This window comes from Lingula anatina, chromosome 3 (assembly GCF_051362555.1).
Source record: "Lingula anatina isolate TDL-2025a chromosome 3, LinAna3.0, whole genome shotgun sequence".
NCBI classification, from domain to species: Eukaryota; Metazoa; Brachiopoda; class Lingulata; order Lingulida; family Lingulidae; genus Lingula; species Lingula anatina.
Genome location: NC_141769.1, coordinates 2,428,350 through 2,451,966, shown reverse-complemented (window position 1 = coordinate 2,451,966; position 23,617 = coordinate 2,428,350). Strand labels below are relative to the sequence as shown.

At 37.5% G+C, this 23,617-nt stretch overlaps 1 protein-coding gene across 1 annotated transcript; it reads left to right on the top strand.

Annotated features, from left to right (window-relative positions):
- Positions 1-4,745: 4,745 nt before the first annotated feature.
- On the top strand, positions 4,746-18,443 carry LOC106160162 (MAM and LDL-receptor class A domain-containing protein 1). Its single transcript, XM_087009345.1, has 19 exons — positions 4,746-4,937; positions 5,115-5,231; positions 5,773-6,044; positions 6,455-6,542; positions 7,020-7,205; positions 7,549-7,736; positions 8,096-8,237; positions 8,460-8,633; positions 9,190-9,360; positions 9,760-9,933; positions 10,270-10,389; positions 10,671-10,933; positions 11,414-11,507; positions 12,007-12,060; positions 12,334-12,535; positions 13,193-13,413; positions 17,004-17,148; positions 17,536-17,743; positions 18,063-18,443. The coding sequence occupies exons 1-19, from the start codon at positions 4,838-4,840 to the stop codon at positions 18,342-18,344; spliced, it is 3,201 nt and encodes a 1,066-aa protein (XP_086865471.1). The 5' UTR covers positions 4,746-4,837; the 3' UTR covers positions 18,345-18,443.
- Positions 18,444-23,617: the final 5,174 nt, after the last annotated feature.

Genomic DNA, 23,617 nt, shown 5'->3' with positions numbered 1-23,617 from the left:
AAAAGTAAAAGGACAGAACACCTTGCTTCAGAAACAAGCATCTCTGTAAGTAAGTACAGATATGATGCGCTCGTGCTTAGCTCGTGCATAGATATTTGATGTGTGGCAGAAAGCAAAAGAAACTAAAGAAACCCGAACTTCTTTTTTTAGATTGTGACAGCGTTTAACATTATCTGGTTGCTTCTCTGACAAAAGCATAATTAAGCCGTGAATTGTTGATCGCAATTTAAGCACAAATGTAAAGATATACCATAGAAAAAATTGTAAGAATTACAGAAATATTAGTGGAGCAATACAGCACTTCATTTGATGTGTGAGAATTACATGTACAAAATATAAGTAAAGCTGTATGCTGCCAACATACGTATGGTTGGTTCTATGAAGTTTTTCCTAAATGAAAGGCAAGAATTGGTCTCGTATTAGTTCTTCCTAAATGAAAGGCAAGAATTGGTCTCGTATTAGTCAGATCCCATGTCAACCTTTATTTGGCTACCAGTCGATTCTTATATACATTTATACTACCCTTCCAAGGAAGTGTCAGCCCTAACGCAATGCGTAAAATAATACAGAAAATCATGTCATGAACCACTGTTATTTATTCAACTTCTAAAGGGATTTATTTCACAAAATATTACTGATTGTACAACCAATGAATAAACTATAACCATAGTAAAAGCAAAACCACATTTTAATATTTTGTACAGTATATTAGAGGACGCACCACTCGTGTTAGTGCGTGGAGTTAGGAATTTCTGTAATGTTTGCGCAGTGATGGCGTTCCACATACGGTGCAAAGATAGTATGCGATCAATTTTGTTTGCAGAGTTATCCCTCAATTATTGATTTCCGAGGTTATCCTTCACATTTTTACAGCGATTCTCATCTAGGGATTGGCATGGCCGTTGGAGGGGGGGGGGGGGTTCTGGATCTGGTCCGCATATTACCAGCCTACTGTTGCGTTGGCTGTACGTGGAGTAGCATTATCATGCTGAAACATAAATGGACGATTATGGTCTCCAAAGATATTTTCGACAGAATTCCTTAAGTTCCCTTTCCAGTACTTGGATGCAATGGTCTATGCTAAGGTTCCCGTTGACCACCGCCAACATAGCAACAAAATATTAAAAGCCACATATTGATTTTATTTTTTAAAAAATATGTCAAGACGGGTTTCTCTAGTATTTATCCATAGCCACACAATGATTTAAGAATTGCATTGACAGAAGCTGTGGTAAAAGATGAAGAACCTGGCCCATACATTGAATTGTATACAATTCCGGCAAAATTTAAGTACATATACTAGTGACAACATGATATGCCGCCCACAAGAGTGGCTGGGCCTCGATACAATTAGCTCTTGTATGTCGCATGCAGTGCGATATCATATCATATTTATACAAGTAGAGGCGCTCAACCAGCGTAGATCTCCGCCAATGTGCCCGGAAATACTCTCGAGAAAAATATTACTATAGGGAAAAAAACTACAACAACTATGTTTAGGGCCTATTATTATTATTATTATTATTATTATTATTATTATTATTATTATTATTGCAATTAAATTTTCCATACAATTTTGCGAATGATCCAACAAAATTTCACTTTCCGTAGCCAGGACGCAGAACGCGTTCGCGTGTGATGCAAGAGGTCACGCCACAGCATGCAATAACGTGTTTTTTCCTTGCTCCATTGGCCCTGTGACCAGTCCTGAAGATTTCATTAAAATTTGTCCACAACTTTCTGCATATAGCATAACAATAACTGACTGACAAACTAACAAATGGAACAAGAAACGAAAGCTCCTTGCAAAGGTAATAAAGAAGCCAAAGTCTAGTCAAGAATCGGCAAAATGGTCGACAGAGTGGACCATTTTGCCGATTATTTTCTCCTAGTTGTCTCCTCTGGTATTATGTCACGTTGACCTGAGCCGAGGCACGTTGATGCAAATACAGTGTGAAAGCCGCAGATGGTAGAAATTTGTTTGTCTTCACTATCTGTGCATCTCCTCTCCTTTAAAATTGGCTTAACTGACGTAATGTGACGTAGACAGACCAGCAGCACGCGCACACTTGCTCATAGTGCACGAGGACGGTGCTTCAAATCAAGGTCAAGGTCGAATGCATGTATCTGACACCAAGAACTGTTCATATGCGCAAAAACCTTATAATCATTTTGTTAAGCAAAATCAAATGTGAAAAACGTGATTAGGGATAAAGTTTAAAGTCTCCAGGGTGTATATCCGATCGTTTCAAAGTCATTAATTTTTTTAGCAAATTTAATATTTTTTATATTTATCTATTTTATTTTGTTTAAAATATTTATCGATTGTCTACCCGTGTGTGTAATTGTGTGTGTGTGTGTGTGTGTGTGTGTGTGTGTGTGTGTGTTTGCGTGTGTGTGTGTGTGTTTAAAATGAAACAAGGGGGACATGTTAATAGAGTTTACAAAATCCATCTTGTTAAACTAAAAAAAAATCAATTTCCGGTAATATTTCATGGACCTTGTGCAATCGAATTCGTGTTTTCTTTGTGTGGGACTTTGAGCATGTGTGTTACTGAAATAAGACAACCGGACTAAGAAGATTAGTCTCTATCATGTACCGCATCCAACACCGTTTAGTCTAATTTGCTTTTAAACTACCTGCAGAAACAAGGCATTATTCGTCAGCGTACCCAAGCACAAGACGAGAATGTTGTTCGATTGGCCTTAGGATGACACAGCGTGCGTGCACGCGCACTTCATCTTAAGCCTGGGTCACACTGCGCTTGCAACCTTTTGGCAACCTCAGTCGCAAAGAGGTTGCCATAGGTTTTAAAGTGGTCGCATAAGGTTGCTAACAGGTCGCCTGCGATCGTTGACACATGAAGGCCATTTTTTGTGCACCGACAACCAGTGCGACTAAAGATGAAAATTATCGGTTTCCTAAAGGTTGCCTATCGGTCTCTTCTTGGTTGTCGGTAGGTTGCTATAACCAGTAGCATACCATTTGCAACTGCATGGTCGATTGACCGTATTTAGTCGACTGGTCGCTTACAAGTTTTTTACCAGTCGCAAGTAGTCGGCAGCAGGTCGCTAGAAGGTTGCAGTTGTAACTGCATGGTCGATTGACGGTCTTTAGTATCTTGGTCGCTAACAGGTTTTTTACCGATCGCAGGCGTTCGAAGATATGTTGCAGGAAGGTTGCAAGCGACTGCAATAAAATAGGCGTAGGATGGTGGTCTATTTGGGCAAAGACTTTTTCATAATTTGTTATGTAAGCCTTCTAAATATCAAGGTCGTAAATTGTAATATTTTAGAAAAAGAAAACGTAAATTGCATTTGTTGGCAATATTTTATACCAATTGCCAAGGCTTTCATATACCAGGCATTTCACACTTACGAAACCAAAAAAAAAAAAAAAAATGTGATGATAAAAGCAATGTAAGATTTTTTGACGCTACGTTTATTTATTTTATCATTTTGCGAAAATCATAGGTAAAATGCCGAAAACCTCAATTATATATCGTTGTATGTTATTTAAAATTTGCAAAGCTATATTATCAGAGTAAACAATGAAACAAATACACGAATGCAGAGAAAACGGAAAATAAAAGCAATTTAATCAGCAAGGTATAGCTGCTATTTAATATCATAATGTCAACAATCAAAATTATCCACAAATAATTGAACAAATCGTAAAGTGTGTCCAATAGACTTAAAAATAGTTTTAACACAAACAATTTAACATCTTCCCAGTGCTTGGTATCCTCACTACAAGGATGAGAGTGTAAAAAGTACACGATGCGCATGACTTGTCACGATTTAGTTACGTTGTATTGTAAGTGGCAAACGCCTAGGGTTAAAAAGACAAAGGGAAAACCACACATTGGGTTGCAAAGCGGTTGCAAAGCAGTCGGCGACCTGATAGCAAGCGGCTGGATACCACAAGTAGGTTTGTCGGTCGCCAGGAGGTTATCGGTGCTGCACCGAGGTTTTTTGTTCAGTGATACCGTAACTGCACAGGCCTTGCGACCTCAAAGAGACCAAGTATTTGAACAAGAATATATTAAAGAGTATTATGAGATTAACAAGGATTAAAATGTATGCAAGTTTATGTTTTTATTGCAGCACTGGTTTCGTTAGGTGAGGGTGTAGTCTTTTCAAAAGTTCACAAAACATTGTTGGTTCTATTTTTAGGAAGGAAATGAAAACTTCCTGATTTTCAAGTCGAAGTTCTTTCATCAAATGTTTGTAATCGCCTTACAAGGGGCGTCTTGCAATCCACGGGTTCACCCAGTATTTTCGAGGTCTTTTACTCGTTTTACTTCTTTGGTAAACAAAGTCAATGATTATAGCAGTCCCGTCTTTTTGAAAAGGAGTCGTTTTACTAGAAATTTTTTGTTTTTTGAGAGGGGAATTTATGGGAAAGCAGCTACTGTCACAAGTTGGCAACATATATATCCTGTGCGACTTTGCTGCTACCAGTTGACAAGCGATTGCTACAGTCCTGCAACCGGTTTTCGGTCACCAAGTGGTTGCAGACAGGTTGTGTATCGCTCGGCAAAGAGTGTGCGCCTGGTAACCTATAACTTGAAGATGGTCTATAAGAGGTTGCAGATACCATACTGCAACCTTGTTGCAACCGGTTTGCGACTGCTTGCCGATCAAAATTGGCCACAGCTTCTTAATTAGCTTGCAAAGTGATCGCAAGCGACCGCCAGATTTTGTGGTTGCAAAAAGGTTGCAAAAAGGTCGCAAGCGCAGTGTGACCCGGCCTTTAGTTAACTGAGTGTGATAACGCTTTCAGTTACAACGGTGTTTGACGCGGTCGTGTAGATCTTCATGTACTCATATAAATATGACTAGACACCAGACAAGAGATCATAAGCTGAAGATGCAGGGATATCTGTTTCTGTGTCTCCTCCTGGTGGGCGTGCAGACTTTGCATGCACAGAGCTGTAAGTTTACTAAACACTTAGACGAGTCAGGACATTAACGTTTTTGATAAATGAAACTTTTGCATAGTTTCCAGTTGAGAATGATTATTCATCTGCAAATCTGAAATAAAAAAAGAGAACGAAATGATTAAGTTTCAAGACACTCCTTCAATATTTAGACTAAGTTCTTCATTACAGCGTGGGAATGCAGTTTCGAGAGTAACTTATGTTCATTTACCAGTGAAGGGTATGGCTGGACAAGACTTACTGGAGCCACTGGCAGCAGTGGCACGGGACCCAGCGGAGCCTACGATGGTAAGTGCATTCGCATGAGTTCATTGTAATTGTAGATATTACATATATCGTCATAAAAGTAACCAGATATGTTCATCTTTATCCTTTGTTAGCAAATATGTTCCCTAAAATATAAAAAATTTGACACAAAATCAAATCTGAGAGATATATAGTATTTTATCCTTTTTCCATTTTGGAAAGCCACAAATGTGTAGTCTTTTTGTATGGTATACGGTACGGTATATGTAGAGTTGACCAAAGCATATAATCAGGGGGAGGATACATGTTGTCGAGGAGGGTAAAGGGGCAAACTTGTTTGTCCTGTACCGACACCCTTTAAATGTTTCAACAACATTGTAATATAACTATTAGACAAAAAAATGCATGATGGCATAATACTAGATTAATTAATATAAGGCGGTATAATGTTCATATCGCATATAATCAGTAATAATCGAAGGTGTATTCAAAAAAGGAAAAAAATGGAGACTCTAAAAACTCAAGACTGCAGAAAATCCAAAATTGGAATACCCACCAAAATAATGTTTATTTACTTATCCAGGCAGGTATTATATGTATACTGAGACGTCCAGTCCCCGTCGGACCGGGGATCGATTTAAGCTGGTCAGTAAACAGTTTGTTAAAACTGGAATGTGCCCGACCAAATTGACCTTCTACTACAACATGTACGGCAGAACCATGGGTACCTTTAATGTTTACGCGAGGGACGTGGCTACCAATAAAAACACTCTGCTCTTCACTCGGTCAGGAAACTTGGGAAGTGTGTGGCTCTTGGCACAGGTGGACCTACCTAAAGAGCTGAGCAAATTTAAGGTACCGGTATCAATTCATACTTGGTGTAATCATTCAAATTCGAGATTAACAGATAAAGGATTCTTTTCTTCAAATTCATGGCATGTTTTCGATGTTTATTCATTTTTGAAATAATTACCGCATTATCTGGTTAGGTGTCAACTTACAACCGCGTTGCCAAAATAAAAGGCTTTCAAAAGTTAAAAAATAAAAATAAACGCTTGGAATTGGACATGAGTCACCCTTTTTGGCTTTTATTATTATTATTATTATTATTATACGCTAAAAGTTATTTGAATTGGTAGGCTACTATTCATTGTTCAAATCAGGATAGTAGTGCAGTTACGGTTTAATTTCCAGCAATGTATTCCATCTGTCGCTTCAGAACATGTGAAGCCAATGGAAATGAAAGAACTATTGCAATATTTTAGATCGTCTTTGAAGGCATCCGTGGGTCGGATTACTATAGTGACCTCGCTGTAGACAAGATTTCCTTGAGAGGCCTGGGCGATTGTGTCGGTACGTATATTGCTGTTCATCGGTATCATTCCATTATCAGACATATTATCGCGTATGCCTTGAAGTTTCGGACTAAGCAATAAAGCAGACCCCCCGTAAGGATGACCATTTACTGCTTACTGAGATGTATCTGGGGACAAAGCACATACATTCTGTTGAAAACAAGGTAATTTCAGACTGTACACCAGATGTCACTCCCAGAACAGACTTCCGCTTAAGTTTAGTGCAATGAATTTTGTTGAATATTATGACACCCAGCTTCGGAAAATGCAATCACTCCTTTGTCTCCTAGATAACTGTCAATCATGCGAATTCAACAAAGTTTGTGAAGAATTTTATGAGATATTTTCCCACTACCAACCAGACAAACCCTGATAAAAACAAACAAAAAACTCGTTAGTAAGGTGGAGGTAAAGAAGCAAGGTATCACAAAAGGTACAGTTTTGCCACAATTTCATTTTTTCCCTTTTATTTCAGAATTTTGTAGCGAACCCCCTGCGGGCACAGACCAGGTCACCATGGTGTACAACAAGGTACCCTTTGACAGCAACGTCACCTACACGTGCCCAGAGGGTCTGTACATGAATAACGGGACCAGAAACGTGACATACAGGTGTGATGAAAACGGCACCTGGCCCATCACTGAGACGCCAAGGTGCCAAGGTAAGGAAGGAAGGAAGGACAGTATTCAAATACAGATTATGCACCGAGGGTTTCCTTTCTACAAACGCACCATTCTCATAGTTTCATTGTGGTCGTACATTGGTATACGACAGTTTTTCAATAATTCAGCTTTGATTCAGGATGCATGTGATGTTTATCTTGGCATTGAATTTATCATATGGCTAAAATGAATCAGTTCCATTTGTGATCCTTACTATTTATACTGTTCACACTTTCATTACAGGATCCACTTACTTATGTTAGTTACTATGCAACTACAAAAAATAATGACAACAAGCGAAAGAAAAAATTAACCGCTTTCAAAATATCACTTTTATTGCAGCTGACTGCCCAAGTTACCGTCTGTTAAACAGCACCAGTGGCGTCATCTACAGTCCAAATTACCCTGAAAACTATCCTGTCAGCCAGAATTGTCGGTGGTCAATCGTTGTCCCAACTGGACGGTCGGTCAGGATATCATTTCCCGTGCTTCAAACCGAGTACGACTATGACGTGTTGGAATTGTATGCGGTAACATTGACTTGTGTATTTTCTGTGACATGTATTTTCTGTTGCTCATTATAGGCCCATAATTGTGTATTTTGTACTGTGTATATCAAAATTAAATAGCGCAGCAGCACTTGCTTTGCCACGTTAAAATGTCATTTTCCCAAGAAAAGTGACTATATTTATTTCTATGAATGTTAAACCAATGGTTATCATATTGACTATAAGTGAAAAAAAAATGCTGTAATGCCCCAGTTCCATCGATTCATTTGCCTTAATAATACATCCCATTCTCTTATTTAAGTGTTCATGATTTAGTTAACACATGCCACTTCAATATCAAATATACTGAAACACTCTCATGTAAATGATCACCATTATAGGGGTATAACCGCAGAAATCTGCTTGTTACTGCTAGTGGAGACATTCCACCCGAACCAGTTAAGACCAACTCCAGTATTGTGGATGTGTACTGGAAGAGCGACATGTCAAACACGGACCGTGGCTTCACTCTCATGTATAACAGTGAGTGCTACATGACCTGCATTATGTGTTGGACACGGCCAGTGGATATTGTGCAAAGTGGTCTCACGTTGGGTTTTAAAAAAAATGAAATATGGATCTTCTGAATTATTATTTTCTACAGGGAATTGTGTCTTTATAATGCACTAAGGAAGTTGATACTTATTTATCAAAGAAACTTTATAATCTTTATAAATTTCAATTAAAAAAAGAGTCTGTTTTCAGTGACACCATGTGGAATTCCAAAACCTCCCATCAACGGCTCAATAGAAATCATCGAGGGACTCGATGTCGGTGATTCGATCACCTACCAATGTAGAAGAGGGCATGATTTGGTTGGGAAAGCAACGGCTGTTTGTACTCTGCAGGGATGGAACTCACCCACACCCACTTGTCCACGTGAGTGTTGACCTGTTTTTCTGGGTTAATGCGGCTATGGGGTTCTAACAGGTGTTCTGATGCACACCTTAGGTGACAGGGCACGAACGTGACGCTGCTATCGTCCGGTGTCTAGTTCAGATAAGAGCGTAAAGGCAGTTCTTAAATTAGCGAAGGGAGTACAAACAACACATGGGCCAGCTGCGAATATGCATAGTAGGCATATTCATATTCGCATATTCGCATAGTAGGCACACATTCTATATCAAACCAAACATTTTACTCTGTTGTTGTTGTTGTTCACCACATCACTGCCACCCTCTATTATAAATTTAACCATTCAGTTGTGCTTAGATATTCAGGGTCTTAAGACACCGCTTTACTATGTTTTTAAATCTGTGTAAAATTATATCCAAAGAATTGGGACTATCATTAATGCATCTATGTATCATTTGTGTTTCTATGAGATATAAAAAAAAATACTGGCAAAAAATGTTTTGGCGCATGTTATCGTTCCTTCAGTTTTCCTGCAACAATAATGAACGATATCGTTTTTTATTTATTCCGTTTAAAACAGCGAAGTCCTGCGGTAATTTGACTGCCCCTGCCAATGGCTATGTTTCTGGTGGTTCGCTGTATTCTAACCGTGTATCCTACAGCTGCCAGCGAGGCTACATGTTGAAAGGGGACATATATCGGATGTGTACGGCCGAGGGAGTGTGGAGCGGTGCATCTCCCACTTGTGAAGGTATAATTGTCTCTGGTGGAGAGTAAAAACTTTTTTAATAATTCAGTGGCGGTAGGCTACTAAGTAAATGCAGCAACGGTGGGTGCTACAAAAATCAAAATGTCACTTCACAAAGGGCAGGCTGTATTGACAATATTTTGAAAATCGAAAGTAGTAGTAATAGTAGTAGTAATAGTAGTACTACTACTATTTTGAAAATCGAAATGGTAAGAAAAGTGCCATTTATGAAAGAGACAATTTTTCTCACATCAAAACAAAAAACTCCTTATTTGATACCAAGTAGGCCTACTGTTATAATCGAAAGAGATTTTTATGTCATCACAAAATCTAGTTAACCCTTACTTCACACAAGTATTAATTTCTGGTAATATTGATACCCATGTTGAATTTCTTTTGCAGTTACCACTTGTAAGCAGCTACAAGCTCCAGAATTCGGTAAAATTTCGGGTGCTGAAAATTATGTCTTCGGAGCTAAGGTAAAACTTAGCTGCCGATATGGACTGAAGTCTGGTTCACTTCAAAGAGAATGTTCTGACGGAGGCTATTGGACCGGGTATACCACCATATGCAAAGGTTTGTACTGCGCTCTTGATCTCTGTCTGCTATCAGTGTGGCTTTAAGGAACTTTAGGGTGGAATAGGACTAAAAATCACGTTTTTATAGATTAAATAAACAGTATGTCTTTAAATAAAAACCCCTGAACCCCTTTTGTAGTACTTTGTTCAAGTGTTATAATACCATTAGCATGTTTATAGTTGTGAATGTGCCTGATAAAATCAGGTAACCGAAAATGATGTTTTTTACCCAAAATTCCCAATATTACGTCACATTTAAGATAAAATTTCCAAGCTGCAGTCCTCCCTTAACGTTTCAATATTGACCGATAATACGTTATAAAATTCATTTCAGATCCTCTGGAGTGCAATTTCGAAAACGGGTTTTGTCAGTATTCCTTATCCGGAACACAGACTTGGCTAAGAAATCGCGGTCAAACTTCCAGCAGTGGCACCGGACCCAGTGTATCCAACGGTAAGTAGTCTATACACCGGACCCAGTGTATCCAACGGTAAGTAGTCTATACACCGGACCCAGTGTATCCAACGGTAAGTAGTCTATACACCGGACCCAGTGTATCCAACGGTAAGTAGTCTATACACCGGACCCAGTGTATCCAACGGTAAGTAGTCTATACACCGGACCCAGTGTGGTCTTGATGGTTTAAATGGTAATCAGCTCAGACGCACAACTGTTTGTGTGTTTGTCATTAGGTACTTGTGCAAGTAGTATTGTACATATGGGACTACTTCTAGGTTACTACGCGTACATCGAGGCGTCTAATGGTGGCAATGGCACCCGCACCATGACCAGCCAAAGGTTCTCCCTGGCCAAGAGGTGCCACTTGCTTCAGTTTGCCTACAACATGAACGGCGCCGATATTGGAACCCTGAAGGTGTACTTGAAAACGTTCGCGCAGACGACCAGCCAGACATTGGTATGGTCTCTGAGCGGTGACCAGGGAGACGTCTGGGAGACCGCCAAAATTGTCCTACCACCAAAATCTGGATACCATCAGGTTATCAGTTCGAATAATTTTTTTTATATATAACAAAGATATTTTGTGTTTAGCTTAAGAACGTGGAAGCTTAGAGCACCCCTTGTGGTATGGCATGTTGTTTTTCCTCGATAAAGAGGTGAGGGAAAATTGGCTTACATAGTATAATTCCCCGTAGCTGCCAAGGGTGCCAGCAACAAACTGTCCTCAAATTTCAACTAAAAAGACAAAAATGTTACGAACTTATGCATAAAATTAGGCAAGTACGGCTTAAGTGTATAAGTGACCCAAACGCATCTATTACTTGAGGAGTGCATTGAACAGCTACCGCAAATTTAGCCAAGTGCGTAAAACAATAGTTGGCGCGAATGAAACGTTATTTTCAGTGGCAAACATGATATTTTTTGGGCAATTTAGTATAGAAATATCCAATTTCTTGTTGTATTTTGCCAGCTGATATTAACCTACAATTAAATTTACACTTACTGTTTACTTTTATAGATCATATTCGAAGCGAGTGGTGTAACAGAATATCGAGGCGACATCGCCATTGATGACATCAATCTGACTCCTGGCAAATCCAGTGACTGCTCAGGTAGTTTATTTTCTATAACTTCTGTTTTTTCTAAACAACCACATATCACGTACGTGGAATATATGAGATAAGAATATTTGTGCAATATATGAGAATATTTGTACGTTTCTAGTAGAACTTTACAGCAAGCTTCATATAATCTCACTTGCATTGGAAGCAGGCTCAGTAATTTTTGATATTAACGAAAGATGGTTTTTAGTGTTCGTCACAGGCTGACAGTGACATTGTTGCTGCCGTATGTTATAAGTTATATCAGTTTGCTTCTCGGTTTTACATATCTTGGTTCCCTTTTTCTCTCACATATAGGGTAAATATGCTTCTTGTAATATGAATAAAGATACAGGTGTATGTATTGAATGTGCAATACATATAAAATTCAGTGCTTATGCTACTGGTCAAATATCCCGTTTCAGGAGACGGCAACCATAATATGTGCCGGGACCTTAAATAAAAGTTTGGTGCTTGCTTGAAGAGTTGTACATTTTTCAAATCTTTACAGAGTTTCAATCCACCAAGTTTCCAGTAGTATACACCAATGGAACCGCTTTCCAAGGTGGGTATGATTTCTCTATTGTACGTGCAGCATAGGAACAACCTTTTTATAATTACTCATTAACATGTTTCCTAAATAATTGCATTTGAATGTAAATAAGTTGCTATTATATCAAAACTACCTACTACCTCCCAGTCACGTGTTTGTGACGTCAAAATAGGTGCGTCAAGTGATCAGGACGGAAAATAATCTGTAAGGCGGTACATACACAATGTATATGTTTTAAAAAAAAAACATCACTAGCATATTTTTCTGAATTTCAATTTTTATCAGGATGCAATGCAAGTATCTTAGTTAAACCAGGGACCACACAGGTAGTCATGTCACCTAGATATCCGTATCCGTATCCGCCCAACCTGTCATGTCTGACCCACCTGTACACCGCACGTGGCTACACCCTGCTGGTGAATGTTACCGATTTCTCTCTTCAGTCGCCCAGAAACTCTTTTTGTCAAGATTCTCTGGCGGTCACCAGGTAGGCTAAAATTCTTTTATTTTGTTCAGCACGCAATTATAGTTTTAACATTAAAATGTTGTTGTTTAAAGCTGTTTACTGGTCCAAGTAGAAGCATGTTTGTGCGGTTTGAACTCACTTCTATTACGTGCAAAAAGAATTGACAATACACAATACACATTGTACGATATGTTGTAAACTGAGAAAAGCCAAAACTTTTTTCTGTCGAAATAATTTTACAAAAATATACAGTGAAAGTAGAAAGACAATACATTCACAATGACGCCATGTTTTCTGTTCTTTTTTCTTACATATATTCTACACTCATACATGTATGTGACCAATTCAGCAGTGCACCATGAGAGAGAGAGAGAGAGAGAGAGAGAGAGAGATCTTTATATGTTACACAGTCATTTATATACGCTGAGATTTTTAGTAAACAGCCCCAGCTATCAGAACAGACTCTCAAAAGAATATATGTTGGCGGGACTGCTCTTAAAATCGTTTTAATTACTGCTTTTATTGTATTATTTTACACATATATTTATTTTTTTACTCATCTTTTATGGTGGTTTTAGTAATAAATAATAATAAATAATAACGTTTGGATAAAAGTGACCTCCTGATAAAATCCTGTAAAATGAAATAGCAAATTGATTTTTCCCCTCACCATTACAGGTTGTTGCCCAATGTTACTTCCTCGTCCAAGGCCGTCTGTGATATAGAACTAGAGAAGCTCGGACTGTCCTCTTTCCCAACTGACCAGGCCAGTCTGCAGAAGATAGCAACAGACGGGGATGAGTTGATGTTTAATTTCCGAACAGACGACATTGAGTCGGGCAACTCCGGCTATAAGGCTTACGTCAGCAGCGTGAAAGCAAGCGATTATTATCCCAGAGGTAAAGGAAGACTAATTAATTGTTCGTTTGCTGCTTACTTAAAATAGGGCTAAATATTGAGTCTAGGCGATAAAGAAAAGATGTCCAACACACTTATCTAAATTATCTAAACATTTGGCAGCCCTTATCCTCACTTGTGTGTGTTTGTGCAAGAGGTAGAAGTGCACACTTTCACCCATTTTCGTGCACTGCCAAATGCATCTTTTTTAAAAAGTCACGAGAACTCAAGATAAAAAGAGTAGAAAAATAACTTCTTATTAAACCGTAGAACCCTTCATTCATTGCACTGAAGTACGTGAGATTAATTATTTAAAATCTCTTTTAAAAATTCACAAGAACTCAAGTTAAAAAGTAAAAATTAACTTCTTATTTTAGAATAAGTAAAACCCTACATTCATTGCACTGAAGTACGTGAGATTAATTTTATCTCACTGCATCCAGAATGATACAGACAGTGGCTTTTCACTTTGTACAGCCGTATTTTGCAACCGAACGCATTTTGCAACCGGTATGTGTGTATGTGTGTGTGTATGTGTGTGTGTTGCAAAATGCGTTCGGTTGAAAAATACGGCGCAATTAAGTAGAGTCGCATTTTGCAACTAAAGAAAATAGTAAAAACGCATTTTGCAACCAGGATTTCTCAGAGTCATTGAAATGGTGTGAAATACTAAAGAGGTAGAATTGGAATGGGGACAGGGTTGCCTCGGCTAGATACGCTGGTCAAGCTTTCCCCTGGGTTGGACAATTATATACATGCATAATCCATCTTAATACGCCAGGGATTAATAAACCTACCATAAGGGATTTACATGTACAAAGTCTCTTATGAATTTTATCTTGACTTGGGGTGTGGTCGCCCCTGGGGGCAGGGGATCGATTCTAATTTTTACATCGCATTCTCTGCTATCTCCGCCTTGTATCAGCCTATAGCACGCAGGGGCTTTACAGATAAGTTAAAGTCAAGGCAAAGCATAAGTTTTTTACTTGATCTTGGTTTTATTTCACATAGGAATTAACAAGACACCTAAAAACTAAAAAGAAGAAAAGAAAAAGATAATTACAATAAAGCACTCACTACCGATTATTTATGTGCTTAAATTTACTTACACAAAAACCGATAAATTTCAATAATCACCAATAGTCAATAATAATCAATAAACAGTATAAAAAACTCACCATTTCTGCCATTCCTGTAACTATAAATTTCTAGTAGAAAATAACGGATCAAAAAGAAAGAGTATACTATGTGCTCCACCTACGGAGACACTGTGCTGAATGAAATAGAGTGCAAACTCAAGCTGTACCACCCTGAATGAAAAGTTATCATTTATGCAAATGAATGTCCATTGCATTAGATGAGCCGATCACCCGACTCCTCAACCTCAATAAAAGTAAACTAAACTTACACAGCCATTTGAGTTAGGAACATGAAACTTACAGTAGCTACAATAGGGCCTATGTATTTAAAAACCGCCTTGAACACCTGACGCTTGGGGCGTTCTGGCATTTAATGCTCGGACCATTCATTCAACCCTTTTTCTTTTTTTTCTTTTTTTTTATTTTATTATTATTATTTTTTGTGACGATAAGACGATCCCGCGCGCATTGATTTTCGCCTATTAAAAAAATCACCTGGGAATTCCGGAGCTGACCCCCTTTTCTGTATGTCATTACACGTATGTCTATGCGTTGAGTCAAAAAGTCATTAAACTCTTAAACGATTTTCTTCTAGGAAAATTCCAAAAATAAATAATCATTATGCAGAACATTCACACTCTATAAACTGTTTGACGGGGATCCTGACTGAATGTTTAAACTTAACACACCACTCCACCAATTTCAATTTATTTTTTCATGGTGAGAAACAAAATGCTTTTTTTTTATGGCCTAACGTTATCGATCAGGACCGATCTGAATCAGGACCGGCAAAAGCTAACAATACGGACCCTTCCAAGAATAGATATATTTAGCTAGATCGCACAGGTGTGCGGGTTAGTTTATGAAAAGCATGGGGATTTATGCTGGAATTACCCTGTACGTATATGCACTTGTAATCTTTGTAACTAATGCAGTGTAACGATAGAATTTGGTCGTGGAGTATTGTTAACACATATTCGAAAAACCGAAGATATGAGGTTTAATAAAAGCCAGTTTAGAGATACCAGAATATTTTCATCTGGCAATACGTTGAATTTTCACCTTAGTTTCGATATTCTGCATAACTATACCCTAGTTTGTCTTACTGTCTAGAAGTGGCAAACGCGACATGTGTAAATAGCTTGCAGTTTTTTATACGTAAAGGGACCAAGGTTCAGGGAGGAAGATGGCGTTTTGAAAATAATTCTACATGCTTTAATATACCTTACGTAGATATGTTCGACCAACTTTTTATTGTGGGCATTTCCAGTGGCCACCACAATGTCGCAAATCTATCTCTGTCCATGAGCAACCCTGACTTTATGCAGGGCTGAAGATTTTTTTTACGCCAAGACGTACAACCATAACACTGCTGCTTTGTTGTGAGTTATAATGTAACCTTCTAGAAGAGACATATACACAATATACCTGACCAGCAGAATTAAGCGGGTTATATCAACACTTCCAAGAAGACGTGACTAGCAGCTTACTTGCATGTATTTACCTGGTATTAATAGTTAGGTAATTTTATTCCCTCATATAATCAAAAGTATTACATTACACGGGCAAAGTATTATTTTATATACGGGACGGGGATTTTTTTGTTTACGCCGAAAAGTACAACATAAACGAGCCCATTTTTGTATGAGATCGAAAATCGACCCGCTGATTAAGTGGGTTAATGGGTTATATTTATCTGGCATTAATAATACATGGATAGAAACTGCATGGCCGGGGATTTTTTTGTTTACACTAAGAAGTGCAATATCGTTACGCCCTTGCCCTATTTTAAACTAGATGGGACTTTCCAAAAGGGACTTTTATACACACGGGTATTTATTTATTTATTTATTTATTTAAGTGTTAGCTAACATCACATACTAGGTGAAAGTTAATCTTTTTTTTTTTTTAATTTGGACACAATAGTTTTCAATACTGGCACGCCTTAGGGTTGCATATCATCATTATACACACTTTCACACGCGTCTGTTTTGGGTGTAGCCGTCCCTGGGGTGGTTGATTTTAAAATTTACATTATTTTCCTGCTATCTACCCTTATGCCATTACAGTTAGGAACATGAAACCTTCCGGACTGATAACCTTACCATAGAAGATCTGCATAGGTCCTTCGGGAATCTTAGAATAATTTGGGGTGTGGCTTTCCCGGGGGGGGGGGGGGGGGGGTGTTAATTCTATTTTTCAGATCGTTATTTCTGTTATCTATATCGGTTGCAAAACTTCCCAATATACGCTTTCTCTCACCCTGGATTTGAAGGCACGGACAGTGTGGCCTTCTTCCCCTGTCTTACCCTCCAGTCACCTCACAATATTTGTAAATAGAGCAAATTTAGAGACATAATCAGTAAATTGGTCCTGCAAATTCTAAATATGACCTTGTAAATAGCCTGATATTGAATTTGAAAGCATGTCAAAAATGTTACTTATGGTTACAGATTGCTCTGAAGATCCGGCAGATGGCAGTCGTGTTGTGGAGATATGGCCAGATAGGGCGGGAGGTCCATTCTTAGCACTGTGCGATGGCCCCTACACCGTCATACAGCAGCGCTTGACCGGATATGTCGACTTCAATCGTACATGGTATAGAATCAGTGGCTATATACTGATTAGTTTATTGTATTGTTGTGTGTGTAATTAAGTTTTTTTTCTTAAAGAGACTGCAAGTGATAAATTTCACAATGAACTATTAAAATTATGATTTAATCGAAGTACTAGTACTAGTACATGTATGATTACCGTGGTTGAATACAATAGCATGTTGGTTATGGGAAGGATGTCCTCTCAACGAATTTCGTTATTATCATTATTTTATAGGCTTTTGTTATTATTAGTATTACTATTATTTTTTATGGTTGTGTACATTGCCGTTGCAAGCCTGCCCCCATTAACTGATGATTAAATCCAATTAGAAAGCCACATTTTTCTCAGTTGTTAAATTTGCAGCCGACCAATTAAAATATCTTACAGGATGGAGTACGCGCTTGGCTTTGGCAGATTGAGAGAGAGAGGTGACTTTTGGCTGGGCAACAACAAAACGTACGCACTGACTTCCCAGAAGAGATACAAACTCCGCATTGAAATGACGTACTTCGATTACGTCTCACATCCGGGAACTTACGTGGCAGAGTACAGCACTTTCCAATTGGAAGATGCCTCTAACCTTTTCCGACTTAAGGTAAAAAGCAAATATAGGTGACATGTCTCAAAGAAACGCTATTACTAATTTTTCATCGTATTTCAACATGTTTATTTATTTTAATTGTTTTTAAATAGGAGGGAGGATAGTAGACAACGTGTCATTTCGACTTAAATAAATCTATTTCATTCCACTTAATATATTATAAGAATTATTGTTTGATGGTAGGACCGTTGGCTTCAGTTAGGACAATTTCTCTCTTTCAAGTGGAAAACGAATACTCTGTTCTCAACCTCTTTCTTGCAGAAAGCACTCGTAAGTGTTTAATATTTCTGTCTCCTCTCTTTCATGTGTACAGATCGGTGGCTACAACGGCACAGCCGGAGACTCTATGTACAACACCCCGGAGTCATTTGGCAAACTTAACGGTAAAGCATTCGGCACGTACGACAGAGACAGTGGCAAGTGCGCTTACGACTACGGCGGCGGCTGGTGGTGGGACGGTTGCTACTACGGTGCCCTGAACAACCGATACGGAAATGATGACATGTGCCAGAAAACATGGCAGTGCATAACATGGGGCACTGTGCACAAGGATGACCCTATCAGGACCACCGTGATGAAACTGATTCCTTTGTAGAGTCGGGGAAATGCCAATGAGAAAAATAGAAACAAATCTGAAGATTATGGCAAATAATTATGAGGAAAATATGAATAAATGATTTTCAATCTCAAACAATGCTACATGTTCATGTAGTGATGTTATACATTGCTCCACTCAAAACTTTTGAGTAGGTTAGCATACACCTTAAGCCTATAGTAACATGTACCTAAGAGGGATAATAACTCTTCATTTTGGCGGGAAAAGTGCCATAAATACTCATTCTCGTTATTTTGGTTTATTTGAAGAAAAGTGTATGATGGAGTTAAATATATTTTCGTGAATTCTACTTTTTCTAAATCTTTGGTGACATAGGGATAAATGTAGTATTTTTTAGTAAATCGTGGAATTTTATTTTATTCATGCCTTGCAAGTATGCGAAAATCTTCGTATTTAGTAACGAAAGTTTGAGGTGAGTAAGTAAAAAAAACTAAACTTTTAAAAATATCAACTCTTTTGCATAATACTTGCAAGATAATACTATCAAAAATAAGACTCCGATAAAAGGTAATACAACATGCACGTTTATTTCACTGACATATTTTATCCTCAACTTCAACTATATTTTTTCACAATGCCTGGTAATATTATGCCAATTCCTTCCGAAGAGAATGGAGTTTGCAGCGTTTCCTGAAAAAATATTTAATTGTTCCCTGTCATCAAATTCTAGCTTAACATGAATATAACTGAATTTAAGATTTTAATAAAGACCAGGACCCGGTTTCATCAAGGCTGAATAGGCTATCCTATGGATAACACTATCCATGGTATAAGGCACCGTTCACATGAAAAATCTATATTCTAAAAATCCAAAAATCCATTGGCGATATCTAGTGATCACGGTCTATGCTCTGAATACCCCGCATGACATGATAACAAAAAAGTGACCTATACCATATTTGGAAAATAAATTACCCATAATAAACAGTATAAGTATATTTCAAGATGGTACATTCATTAAGATAATGGGAATAATATCTATAGGATATTTTAGTGTCAGTGCAAAAAAAACAAAAAAAACATAACATTGCATTAGTTGTGCCTGATGCAATGTTTACAATTTGCATTTGAAGGGCAAGGTCGTGTCATACTGTCTAACAAAATGGCTGACTTGGCACGTTTGGCAGATTCTGTCAATAGCTAATTTTTTCGTCGATTTAAAAGGTAATTTTTTTAGTAAAATAAAAAAAGATAATTGGTCTCTCTCACGGAGATTGCATGGGTTCAGTTTGTAGCAGGCGCGATGTCAACTTTGATAAAGTCTGCTATGTAATCAATTCATTCAGTAGGCTATAACTCAAAACATCAAATACATACACACATCTTCCAAAATTCTCTTTCTAATCATTCTACGCCTGTGACATCTCTAAGGATTTACTCCCAAAGCAAACAGGTTCGCCATTTTTGATGAGTTAACAGCATGATAGCAGATTTATCCCACCTATTTCGAGCGGACAACTTTATCCTCAGAATAAGTTAATTTATTCCCTAGATCACTGTTGATGAAGCGTACTATCCTCTGGATAGCTCTATCCAGAGGATAGCGGCCATTTTTATCCGTTGGATAGCACTATCCAGCCCTGATGAAACAGGGCCCAGGATAATACGCAAACATCAAACAACTAAAATGATGACCTGTGCCAAAAGACGTAGGCCTAGCGCAGACTTTTTTTCAATTTTTAAAACCCGGCGACACTGCGAAAGAAGACGCAAGCATTTTATTATTTGAAAAAGACATTCTAGACATTTACACGAGCTTTCATTAAGTATCTACAAGCCCACAGCCGAATCCCTTTGTTTTTCCATCTGTCCGTTTTTTTTTTTTTTTTTTTTTTCGCTTTCTATTTAAGTGGCTGTTTTCGAAAGTGTTCACACGTCATTGTAATTTTTCATTTGTTTTAGTAGAAAAAATTTTCCACTTATACGCAGATAACCGGTAATGGACTCACTCATGGCTTGTTTTGTAAACCCCGTCTTTGTTCCAGTGACAGGCTGATACATTCTTTTCGATACATTGTTCATTGGGAAGTGCAAACTGAAATCATGTGTCGCTTTTGTTTGGTCTGTTTGTTTGGTTTGAGTACTTCACATTATGTAAACAAAGCGATATCACAATGTACATAGACTGAACGTATATTTCCTTAGGCGAGAACAGGAATGTTTGTCCTGTGCTAACAGACACTGTTCACATGCGTGTCACGCGTATGCTGGTGAAAGAAAAAAGCAGAGATAAGATTTCCGACTTTTGGGAGCCAAAAATCCCATTGGCCTAGACGGCCGCCTGGACCTCACGCCATAAACTTGCTTGACACAAATATTAACTTCATTTCGAAATTCTATATGACTCATAAACGACTGATATCCGACCCATGTACTTAATTGAGTACACTAGGTGCCTAGGATATTTTAGACAGTGATGTCGAAAAGTTTTTAATGTTAAATATTCAATTATAAAAAAACAAAAACAAAACGTTACAACCTTACAGGTTAACAACGCTAGTTATACACACATGGTCTGTTTATCAAAATATAATGATCGCAGTTAAAACATACTATCGTAGTGACAATAAGCTTTTAGATACAAACATTATTTTGTTCATTTGGTGAAATGAATTTTATATTTGGAACTCATATCAAAGAGTGCAAGTAAGAGAATCAGAGTGCAACTTACAGTATGTAAAGTAACAGATAGCAACAATAGACATATCATTCTGCCATGATAAGGTAAATGAAAATCTATATTAATAAAAGTTTTGAACTAAGGTAACATAAGATGGGGCTTTATTCAGCCATTAAAGGGATAATAACTCTTTTTTTCTGGCCAAAAAATACATTTTCCTGGAGTAAACAACAATTTTTCCATACTTACCAATGGTTAATGAATCCATTTTTACAATCAAAGTTAGTCCCTGTTTTTTTCTAAAAAGCTCGTTTTTTGTTATAATCTCTTAAGATATTAAGTACCTGTATGGCCATCTGTGGAGGTCACATGGTCTGATGACAAACTCAGATATCAGAATAATAGCTATAACTGCCGTTTTTGTGGTAAAACAGAATATATCATATTTCTATGACTTGTTCACAATGTTTTTATTGTGAAATATAGCTCTCATACGAAGATTTATTAACCCTTTTATATATACAAATTAAAAATTCACATTTAACGGAAATTAAAATTTCTATCCGGGAAAATGTATACATTTTCTAGGTTACTACTGATTATGGTCGCTATTTTTAATGAGAGGCAGCAGATGGATAAAAAACTCTGTAAAAATATTTTGTATCCTTTAAAATTTATAAGTCTACAGGTGCTGAGTAAGAAATTTAAAAATCAGATAAACAATAATAGATGTTTTGTAAGAGCACAGATCATCACACCAAATAAGGGAATATTGATAGATCGAAGAATAGATGACATCATAAAAATTAATAGTTTTGGTTCGCGAGTCATAAGTGAATGAGTCATTCAAAATTCGTAGCACAAAAATATTAAGCCTTTTGTCAATGTAGAAAAACCGATAAGCAACGCACTCATTCATGCTTTGTACATAAACACTTTGTGCGAGTTCTTACCTACAGTAATTTTGTATTTGTAAGTACAAAAGTCAATTTTTATTTACAGTGAAGGCATGATTAAAAAATAATCCGCAAATCTGGTCCGCGTTGTGAAGACCATGAAGGTAACTGGTCAGAGAAAATAACATGTAGTATGATATATGGGTTTATAAATGTTAAATAAAAGCACTAAAAGATGTTTTGCAAAGGGAACATGGTGATTGTTCAAACAATGCCAAGGGTATGCCAAGGGTATATTTATAACGATGACTTAACCGAAACAGGTTATTTCCATACGTTATTTTAAGCTCGCATAAATAAATACGCAACAGAGTAAAAAAGGAGCTTCACATTGCAAATGTCGTAAATCTGTATTTTATGAAGATTTCGCTCAGGTTGATCTCAAGTAAGTTCGTTAAATCATTGATGTTGTCATAATAACAGTAATAGGGAACTACTTTGATGCAGTAAAAAGTGCTGAAATGAGGTAGATCATACATCAGGTCAATGCCTATTATTCACCTAAAGAACTTGAGTTACAGTGAAGGCATGATTGAAAAAAAGAATCCGCAAATCTGGTCTGCGTTGTGAAGACCATGAAGGCAACTGGTCAGAGAAAATAACATGTAGTATGATATATGGGTTTATAAATGTTAAACAAAACTACTAAAAGATAGTTTGCAAAGGGAATATAGCGATTGTTCAAACAATGGCAACGGCCATCTTTATTTATAGCGATGACGTGAAAAGTGCTACACTGTAGCCTGGCAACCAAGGGGGCCCCGAACCCCACGCCAAGGAGGGAAAGGGGGGGGGGGGTCGGCTTCGCATCCGCGGAATCCTTCAAATGAGCCCTTGTATAATACCAGTTCGAGTAAGTCGTCAACGTAGCGCATATTTCCATCACTCAGATATCAGATAAAATCTATGAATACTGTGTTTTATGGAAGACAACATATTAGTAATTTTCACCATTAAAAATACAATAAACTGGCGAGACTCACTTTTTTGTCGGTAGCCTCTCAAAAGCAAACTAAATGTATGACCTCGTTTAAGAGAACTCACACAATAGGTGTGAGGTTATGCAAGCTGCATGCATTTACAAGGTGACTGAACAAACAAATAAGTATTGAGAATTGTACGCAATCTTGGTCTGAAAATAAGGTTAGGTAAGTCTACGAAGTGAACACCAAATGTTTTAGGGTTGTTGAAACATTCATTATTATTTATTCTTTACCATTAATTGATTTTCGTGTATTTCTTTCTTTCTTTCATTTTCTTATTTTCCGTGCATAAGCTTTTCCGTTTAGCCATTATTATACGCGTTTCCACGGCTTAAGCATGAAAATAAATGTGTTTTGTTAGTCTACAAAAATATGATAATAACAATAAGTTAGTTTAAATGAATTAACAATGTCACAAAAGGCATGGCAAATAAGCTCCAAAGAATGGGTATTTCCAGTGTTTATTTATACAGCGACGGTTTGAAAGGGAATTTTTATTGTGCACCAGTGTTGACAACTGGACAGGGACGAAAATATCTCTTGCAAATATGTCAGCAACATTTAGAAACATCACCGTTTTGGTGAACAGTTTTGGTGAGTTACTAAAATAGCAGGGGAGCAAAGTAACTGTTAACAGTTTTAAGATAAGAAAATATCTTTAAAATACTTGGTTATGAAGTAGTGGCAGGACAA

Excerpts from the sequence above, each read along its gene's own strand:
- LOC106160162 (XM_087009345.1), top strand. The coding sequence starts at position 4,838 with ATGACTAGACACCAGACAAGAGATCATAAGCTGAAGATGCAGGGATAT. Across the intron at positions 7,206-7,548 it reads TGAGACGCCAAGGTGCCAAG|CTGACTGCCCAAGTTACCGT; the intron begins GTAAGGAAGGAA and ends CTTTTATTGCAG. Across the intron at positions 12,536-13,192 it reads GATTCTCTGGCGGTCACCAG|GTTGTTGCCCAATGTTACTT; the intron begins GTAGGCTAAAAT and ends TCACCATTACAG.